This window comes from Penaeus japonicus, unplaced genomic scaffold (assembly GCF_977035675.1).
Source record: "Penaeus japonicus unplaced genomic scaffold, GWHDUDI00000001_assembly GWHDUDI00000001, whole genome shotgun sequence".
Lineage (NCBI taxonomy): Eukaryota > Metazoa > Arthropoda > Malacostraca > Decapoda > Penaeidae > Penaeus > Penaeus japonicus.
This window is the reverse complement of record NW_028234403.1, coordinates 55,911,089-55,921,088: the sequence shown is the minus strand read 5'-3', so window position 1 is coordinate 55,921,088 and position 10,000 is coordinate 55,911,089. Positions and strand designations below refer to the sequence as shown.

Here is a 10,000-nt window from a genome sequence, read left to right as displayed (position 1 = left end):
CTTTGGAATATATCCAACACAGCAGATGACGTCTTATCGTGTCAGGAAGTTTTGCTGTATATACACATTTTACTTAGTTATGTTTGTATATGTGCATTGTAGTTGCATGTAAACATTTTTCTTGACTTTAAGAAAAAAATGAAGGAACACATGACCTCTTTTTGTCACCCCTAAAAATAGGGCGCTTGAATTAGCTGTTGAGAGGTTCAGTGTGGCCTCGCACCTTGAAAAATCTGTTCCTGTGATCTGTGCACGCTTGGTAAATTGTCAGTGGGAATTAGGCAAATGTGTGCCCTGTTGTGAGTGGGTTAAGTGGGGTTGCAAGGGACACATCCCCCTAAAGATTACAGAAAGGCATAATTTCTGTAAAAAAAGAAAAAATGAATAAAAAAAAATAAAAATAAAAAAAACTGCTCATACTGGATATTTACCAATATCATCCCTCAAATTCCTTTGGCTACTTCATGCCCTTCCCAGTTTTTGGGTCTAGTATCGTCACTATTTAACACTCACTAATACTGCTACAAATACAGGGTGGAGACATCACCTGGAATCAATCAATATCAGTTTTGATGGGTTTTATGAGGTTACCTTTTATAGAGCATTACCTATCGACTTTTCTGTTGCCAATTGAGGTAATTATTCAACCCGGGACTTTATCCGCGTGATGATTTTAACTCTCTCCATCATGGCAGTGGCAAGAGATCTAGCATAGCCTTCAGCACACCAAGTGAAATTCAAAAGAACATCCACCATGAATATTCTTGCAAGATTGAGCTTGGTCTGATTTATTGCATAATGATAAGTCACCAAGGAGGTCTCCGAGAGTTATGCAATCTCAGAGATTCTCTTTTACTATTGGTATTGACATTTGTGTTTTTTCTGTGAATTTGAATGCTGGAGGTATTTTGCCGCAGAGATTGGCTGGTTGAAATGTAATATATTATAATGATGGGTTGTTATTTGAAAAGTTAATCTATTTGTGATCTACACCCTCCTGATTTTATGGGATGATGAGAGGTGTTTTTTTTGTGTGTGTATGTTTTTTTTATTCTTTTTATATAAAAGTTGAAAACAATGTGTGTATAGAAATGGAAATGCAATGAGTATACATATGTAACTATATAAAACGTGTATTCAGAGGGATAGATCATGGCGGGATAGGACGTCATCTCGCAGGAGCAAAATCTTCCCATGACATAATAGCACGTCATCCAGTGCAAATAAGTTAGGATATCATCTTAACCCGTTAACGACAGATGACGCGTTTTTTTGTCATACATGACGCAGGACCTCTTGCCTGACAATGGGCGTCATGGCGTTCGGGGATTCTGGATCACTATGTTATTTTATTGTACTATAAGTAATGAGTGAGTGATGTTGACAATTGCAGTCATAATTATTATAACTGCCGTAATAATAAGCAAAATGGTTTTCAACTCGCTTACAAAACCTAGATGGCACCACTTTCTTCTAGCACCAGCAGGAGAGAGAGCCTTGAATGGCACCCATCTACGGTCTCTAGCAAGCACTATCTCTGTAGAGTGATGGCACATCGCAAGTTCCCGACCTCTTGCTCTAAAGTACCGCAGATGAAAGATGTGCAGGCAGAACGAGAGGAGGAAGGTGACTCACACCATGCCCAATGCATACAATGTGACCCTGTGCCAGTATGGATGCCTTTTATTGTGGCACTCACTGTCAAAAGCACAAGTTTCCTTCCTCTTCCCAACCTCTTCATTTTGGATGGTTATAAGTTTCGTGTTTGTTCATGACAGCACAGAAATACGAAAAAATAAAGTTGTTTTTTTCTGTCCCCCCTAAAACAGTAATACTTCTATCACATTGAGTGTAAAGAAAAAAAATGAATTGATATGGACCCTGAACTACAATTTTAGTCAACTGCAGAATTGATGGAGCCTGTGATATGACAGATATAAATTTCTAAAAATAGTAAAACACACAAAAAAACAAAACACAAAAATGTCTCTAGCTCTACAATGAGTGACTAAAAGGGAGTGGGAAAAATCAAATTATGTTGCAGAAGCTGCCTCTATCAGAAATAAGACTCATCCTGGAGCCTGTGTAAGCAAATCTATCCCCCGTCGGCAATGGGTTAATCTGCAGTTTGTGACGGATTTGCTATAGATGAAAAGTGTCCTAGAATTACTCCACCTATCAAATCTGGTTGCTGTTTGCTTTGTGGGTAGAAATATACCTTATCCAAAATTTACTAAAAACTGAGGTAATGGTTATTAGAAGCAAGTTAATCAACACTGCAGAAGGTAATGGTGTACCCACAATTGCCTATCCAAGTCTGTGATTAAATGCTTGTGCAGCTAAATCAGTAATGCTTTGGCTTCTGGATTTCACACTCTTTCAAAGACAAGCAAATCTCCACCACCTATTTTCTGGCAGCATAGAGATTGTTGACCTTATCATGAAATAACTAACTATTCTTAGTTCTATATTGCTATAGTGGGTGGGAAGTTTGTGTATTCAAAGAGACTGGGATAAAGTGTTACTTCTTTTGGTCCTGTTCTGAACAAATAACCTTTTTATTCAAGTCAGAATACAGTATTGCTGATAACTAGAAATATTATGTCCTAAGTTTTTAGGACATTTGTTTATGTTTAGCTGCTGTGTAATACAGTGTAAAGAATCAATTAATCTCTTCATTCATCTATTATAATTTTCAAGAAATATGTATTTAAAGGTATAGCACATATGGTTAACCAAGCTTGAAAAATCAAGAGTGACTGCCAATGAATAAGTCAGGTTTATTTTAACCCTTCTGAGATGGACCACATCTTACAATGTTCATCAGCCTGGGCTAAGGATCTTAAGATGTGTCCTTTTTTTCTGTTATTTTCTAGAGTTATAGAGGAAAGACAAGTCTATATGGGATTTATTGCCAAAGTGATACTAATTAGCATTTGGTATAACAAGTCGTCATAACTGAAGGAATGAATAAATGGTAATTTGAACAAAAGATAAAATGCGGTATGAAAGTGATCTGACTTCGCCAAAATGCCAGTCACAAAATGGTTAATATAGTTCTTAGCTTACCCTATTTTTTTCCATTCTTAGTGTATGATATTTAGCTCACTTATTTTCTCAGGTACGCAGTGTGCGGAATGTACACAGAAGTGCAGCAGCATGTAGCGACAGCCTCTTTGTTGTAAGTTTTAATGGTTTTGTTTTAAGTATTTGTAGTTATATAATAAAAACAGAGTTGTAAATAAAACATAGATTTACTAGTCTGATGTAAGTCAGGAAATAATGTATTATAGCGTTAATATCGTTTACACTTTAGATCTTAAAACCCTTTTCCCTTTCAGCATCGCGATTCCCAAGACAACAATATTGACATGCCATTTGAATTCACTGCTGAGAATGTGAAGGTAAGACTTGGAGCATTTTCTCCCACTTCCCTGAGTTTTGATTAGTTGAAAGTAGAGATAAACACTGAATTGCTGATTACTGGTTGTAAATGGGAAGAGAAATTAACAGTAAAAAAATCCTGTATTTCAAGTAGTACAGAATGATACTATACTACGTGGAAAGATAATAAAAGATGCAAGATAAGAAGTAGTTATACCTTCTTTTCTTTGTTATATATTACTATATTTAAGCATGATATTCAAAGCATTTATGTAAAGTTCTATTGATATCATTTGTTAATCTTAAAATTTTTGCACATGCTCCTGAATTACAGAGGGCAGAGGCTATCATCTCCATTTACCCCGAGGGCCACAGAAAGGCCGCTGTCATCCCCTTGCTGGACCTTGCACAGCGCCAGGTCGGAAACTGGCTACCCATCAGCGCTATGCATGCTGTTGCCAAGATGCTAGATATGCCCCGTATGCGCGTCTATGAAGTTGCCACCTTCTACACCATGTTCATGAGGTATAGTCTAATTATGTCTGTTATTATGTTTAATTATTTAATGTTTTGCTGAATATGAGTATGAAGGAAGATGCAATGGTGTCATCCATGATATTTGTAGGTACAGAATCTTTTTCATGTTTTGTTTTTTCTTCAAGAACATATCTCAGATGCTTTACAAATATTTTTTTTAAATACTACAAAAGTATACAGAAGGCGAGACAACCATATTTAATAACTGTTGGCTATTACTGACCACATTTGCCATTTCCCCAGGAACCCAGTTGGCAAGTACCACATCCAAGTTTGCACAACAACCCCTTGCTGGCTCCGTGGATCAGATGACGTCATGAAGGTGATCCATGATAAGTTGGGGATCCAGGTCGGCGAGACGACGAAGGACGGGCTCTTCACCCTTTCCGAAGTGGAGTGTCTAGGGGCGTGTGTCAATGCCCCCATGATGCAGATCAATGATAATTACTACGTGAGTTGTTCGGGAAATTCTCAGTGGAGGAGGTGGGAGAAGGGTGGGGGAGGGGGCATTCAGTTGTTGGATAACTAATAGATACTTTGGCTTGGTAGGGAGCATTAGAATAGGAAATTCTCTTGCATGTTACAGTCCTCATTTTAATTCTCATGATTTCAGTCAGTATTATGATAATTGTTGGTAACATTTTAATTAATTTTGAACTTTATTCTTGTATTATAATTATATTATATTATATAATTTTACATTATTATGATTATATATTTTTTTGTTTATTTTGTTTGGTTTTTGGTAGTAGTAGTTGAACGGTTCTGGTCTGACCGTCCCCACTCCCCATTACAGGAGGACCTTGAAGTGAAGGACACAGAAGAAATCCTTGACTCATTGGCAGCAGGGAAGGTACCCAAGGCAGGTCCTCGCAATGGACGCTTTGCTGCCGAGCCCCTAGCAGGCCTCACGTCTCTCACCAGTCCCCCTCCCGGACCAGGATTCATGGTATGTTGTGCTATGTGCCCATCAGCTTCTGTTGTTCTTTGTTGCGAGTTCATGGGATTCTTCTGTGTTTTATGTCCTTTCTCATTTTTTTCCTCCTATGGTGGTAGGGTAGGCATTATGAGGTTGAGTAACTGAATATTCTTAGCAGGACACCACTTTTTTTTTCTAAATACTTAAAAGCTTTGGAAGTTAAAACTCATGTAGGAGACTCCACATTGTATACATTTGTTATTGTAAGTCGTTGTTACCATATGTGTTCAGAAAAAAAACCCATAAACTTGTGTCCCAAATGGAAATGAATTCTTTAGAATAACTGATACCAATTCTGTTTTTCAGGTTCGCGATGACTTGTAAATTATCTCGGATTGGAAGAAAGGGGGTGTTTGGGGAAAGATAAAATCAAGCAGATGGAGATCACAATATTTATGGCTTGGCTATGATCTCATCGTAGGTCATGTATATTTCGAGTTTGTAAATAAATATATTTAAAGTGAAATGTCACTTGAGGTTTAATTTCTTCCTTAGAAGTTTTGAGAGTCTGTCAGTGTGTATTTGAAGTTGTAAGAGATGAGCATGTAGTGCCTCTGTAGACATATTGTTGATTAGTAATACTGCTGTAGTTCAAGATGTTTAAGAGGTGTTTAGACTCCAATACAAAAACAGAATTTTTGTTTTGTCATTGGATTTGTTTTATTGATTAACTCATTGGGGATGGGGGATAGATTCACTTACCCAGTCTCCAGGTTGGGTTTTATTTCAGAGCGAGGCTGCTTCACACAGCATATTTTGACTTTCCCCACTCTTTCAGTCACTCATTGTAAAACTAGAGCCATTTTTGTGTTTTAATTTTTGTATTTTTGTGTTTAGAGACTTATGTGCCATATGACAGGCTCTAATAATGCTGCAATTAACTAAAAATATAGTATAGATTTATATCAGCTCATTATTTTCTTTATACCCAATGTGATAGAAGTATTCCTGTAATATGGGATTTTTGTTTTGTAGTAAAAGAAGGACAGTGAAAGACAGAAAATAAATAAATGGACAAATACATAACTCATATTTGATGAATTATTAAAATATTAAGTCATGGTGATTTTCAGATGAAAAGTAGGGTATCTGGCGGCCCTTACTCAGGTTGCAATGTTTGACCTATGAAGATAGGACTAATCATATTTTATTTAGAAATTTTATTTAGTTTTGCTCACTTCCCTTTTTTAATTTTTACTATATTTCTAAGACTAAAATATGCAAAAGTCATAAAAAGTAACTTGGGCAAATACTGATCACTGTCTTTCTAAATGAAATGTGACGAGTCCCATCTTCTTAAGTCCATAATTATGTCCTGAGATAAAGTGAAACAAAATATTTGTATTTGAAAGTTCACATACTCATTTTTAAGTTACTATCTGTAATAACTATAGAAGTTTGGTGCATAGGACATAATATTCATACTGGATTTTATTAGCACACTGATTAATGAAGTGTTTCCCCCATCTCTTATTTAAATCTTATATACATGGCATAGCACTCGTTATAAAAAAAAAGATGAAAAATATTTGTCATATCTCTCACTCTAGAAAAATAAGTAAAGATTTAAAAAGTGGAATGAAAGCTACCTGAGAATTGTCTCAAGCAATGAGGCCAGTCTCCTCTTCATCAATCAAAAAATGTGTTCAGGAAAAATTGAGGTTCACCCTCTTTTTGGATATCTCCAAAATTGGTCTAAAAATTGACAATATTAGCCTGTTGGATGCAGGCCATATATTTGCTTTTTTGGGGGGCCAGAAGGGGATAACCACTGCCTGCATGGCACACCAAAACGTTTTTACTTCAGAATCAGGGTGTGGCACACAATATATTGAGCCCTTTCGTGCTGCTTCATTCACTTGTTAGAATTAGTCTTTTTTGTGATGTACTATATCATGAGGCTTATGTATGCCATCTGATATGCTTTTCTAATATTGTAATCAACTACGATTGTAGTATAGCGTCCAAATCAGCTCATGTTCTTTACACATAGTATGACAAGTGTATTCATTTTGTTAGGGGACAAAAAATGACTCGAATAACCGTCCCCAATAAAAGAATATGAAAGTGGCGAAGAGGAAGGCAGCCTGGGCATACTGCTGCGTGTGCCACAGCACAAAGCAGCCATGCTGGCACAGGGACACGTTGCAGATGCTGCACATACTCTAGGCCACCTTCCTCTTCTCATTCTGCACATAACTGGAGGTCAGCAACTTGCTGTATCTGAACTCAGTACTGGGTAGAGATCATGGATGGGTATTATAGTAAAGTAAAACATAAAAAATGAATGACACATAAAGGACTCTAGTAACATATTTTTCAAGTGGTTTTATTAAATTCTTTATTAAGATCAGTTATAAAAATGGGGCAGGATTCCTCAAAATGAAAGTGGGATGCCTCCTCAAGCATATGGGAAAAAAATGATGACTAATGACTGTAAGAAATTACATACACGGGTATTATGAAGGGAGATCACCATATGTGCAAATTTCCCAGGGTTATATTTTTAAAAATGTGGGTGTATAATGGAAAACCTTATTTATTATATAACAGACACAGTATATACATGTATACATATTTCATTAAAACAGCACACTTCTTGTCTTCTTCAATACATCAACAGTTTCTTTTGAAGTTTATGATTTGAAAGAGCCACTTTTCCACCAAATCATTAACCAAAACTGAATCCCAGAATGATCTTCATTCTTCCTACCAGTGATTTCACTACAAGGGAATTAAACACAGTTAATTTTCTGTATCCTTTTCTTCCTCTTTAGTAATCGCTGTAGCATTTCCTCTCGCTATATTGCGGAGGCATTGCTAGCAGTCTCTAGCAGGCACCCCGAGGCCATATGCTTATAAGTTGTAAATTAAGAACTCTAGAGTGTAAAGGAGATTTTCCTTCGCATAATGGAAAAAGATGGTGGTATTGTAGTGGCCTGGATTGCAACCTCCGAGTCAGATGATCCTCCGAGCGGCATCCGACCGAGATGCGCCTTGCTCTCGTTTGGTGCCACCGATATGCATTAGTGACGTGTCACAAGGTCTGCAACCGCAATTTAAGGGACCTATGATTGTATAATTATTTTTGATGGTTATGTAACGATGCCCACATGCCAGACATTTCAATTAGTTAGTTTTTTCAACATATACTTCGAGTCATTTTAGTCCAGTGCGCAACTCACAATTCGTATTTCCAATACCCACAATTCCTACAACCACGTAAAAAGCAAGCACCAGTTTCCCATAGGGCAGCAGAGTTGAGGGCATGACAAGAGGAACTGCTTCCAGGCAGGCATGCCCTCATCAGTGAAATGGCGGTCGAGCCTGATGATGCCGATGCCATGTTCTCTCCGAGGGAATTACGGCAGACGTATAAGACCAGTTCCCGGTCATCCCCGGGTTGTGATGGGATCTCCTACCCCATCATTTCCCACCTAGGACATGAAGGTGAGCTTGTACTCTTGCATCTCATCAACAAGTCCTGGGAGACTTCCTCACTACCACAGTGCTGGAAGAGGGCTGACATAGTTCCCATCCCTAAACCAAAGGAGCCGGGTCGGTACCGCCCCATCTCTCTACTCAGCTGTCTGGGAAAGACGGCAGAGAGAATGGTACTGAACCGGCTCCAATGGAAGCTGGGACCTCCACATGAACACCTACATGGGTTCACAAGGGGTAAGAGCACTGCTCACAGTATAGCCACCTTACTGAGCACTGTCAGCAACACCAGATCTGTCATTGTTTTCCTGGACCTGGAGAAGGCCTTTGAACTGGCGAGCCCACTCGCCATTCAAGAGGTCCTGATCCGCAAAGGAATCAAGGGCAGACTGCTTGCCTGGATTGGTGACTATTTTCGGGACAGAACTGCCAGAGTGAAGTTCCAAGGTCACCTTTCCAGGCATTTACCCCTGGAGAATGGCACTCCACAAGGGGGGGGGGGTCCTCAGCCCGGCTCTGTTTAACACCCTCATGTTAAGCATCCTCGACATTCCACTCCCAGCGGGGTGCAAGATCATCTCATATGCAGATGATCTGGCAATTATCTCCGTTGGGAGGCAGAATGAGAACCTAATCAGAAAGACCCAGCGTTGTCTGGATCTAATGTCTGAGGAATGCCGCAGAGTCGGGCTTAAGATCTCAGCAGCCAAATCGAAGGCAATGGCGCTGAAACAGGATGTCCGAGACCAAAGGCTGCGAGTCCAAGGGTTAGAGCTAGAGTGGGTTCACGTCTTCCAATACCTGGGTGTATGGGTTGACAGTAACCTTACTTTCCGCTCGGAGGTTCAATACCTCCTAGAACGGACCAAGGCAAGCCTCAATGTCATGAGAGCTCTGTCAGGGCGGCGCTTAGGGGCTGGGCACCGTGTACTAAGATCCTTCTATGTGCACGCTGTCCGTCCCATTGTGGACTACGCCTCCGTCGCCCTGATTACGGTCAAGCCTGGACTAAGGAAAAGGCTTGACGTCATGCAAAACGATGCCGCCAGGATCGTTCTGGGTGCTCCTATATGGGCTAAGGTTACCAACCTCCTCTTGGAGGCCAACCTCTTCCCTCTGGACATCCGGATCGATCAAATGGCAGCTCAGTTTCTTGCCAAAGTCCTACAGTCCCCGCCGGACTCGCAGCTAAGACAGAAAGTGCAGCGTCGGCTTGCACAGAACCATGAACTCTGCCAACAACTCCTGGCTGCCTCATACAGCCAGGGTGTTGATACGCTTTGAGCTCAAGGAGACACTGTTGGTTAAGGGCATGGACCTCCCCCACCCTAACTATGCCACAGCCCCGCCGTGGGCAAGATCCTTGATAGAGTATTCTGTCATGAACCTGTCAAGGAGAAAGACTCAGTACTCTCCGTCTCTTTTGAAGGCTGAGGCGGAGAGGAATATTGCAGAAATCACTCCACCGGGTAGTAAAACCTACTTCACGGATGGTTCTGTAGACCCTATTTCCCACACTGCAGGCGCCGGCTTTGCAGCAAGGGACGTAGCACAAGCTATGCGGGTGTCCGACAATGCCTCCTCGCTCCAAGCAGAGGCTGTCGCTATTATGGGAGCCCTAGCCCATGCAGCCCAGACGGACGGGCATGTTGTCATACA

The 10,000-nt window shown here is 40.0% G+C and overlaps 1 protein-coding gene across 1 annotated transcript in view; it reads left to right on the top strand.

Annotated features, from left to right (window-relative positions):
- The window catches only part of ND-24 (NADH dehydrogenase ubiquinone), a 6,352-nt gene extending 981 nt beyond the window's left edge, over positions 1-5,371 (top strand). Inside the window, exons 2-7 of the mRNA XM_043001218.2 lie at positions 3,122-3,181; positions 3,342-3,404; positions 3,719-3,909; positions 4,165-4,372; positions 4,718-4,870; positions 5,207-5,371. Coding sequence (XP_042857152.2) covers positions 3,122-3,181; positions 3,342-3,404; positions 3,719-3,909; positions 4,165-4,372; positions 4,718-4,870; positions 5,207-5,224 — 693 coding nt within the window. The 3' untranslated portion in view covers positions 5,225-5,371. The remainder of the gene's footprint in view (positions 1-3,121; positions 3,182-3,341; positions 3,405-3,718; positions 3,910-4,164; positions 4,373-4,717; positions 4,871-5,206) is intronic.
- The last annotated feature ends 4,629 nt before the right edge of the window (positions 5,372-10,000 follow it).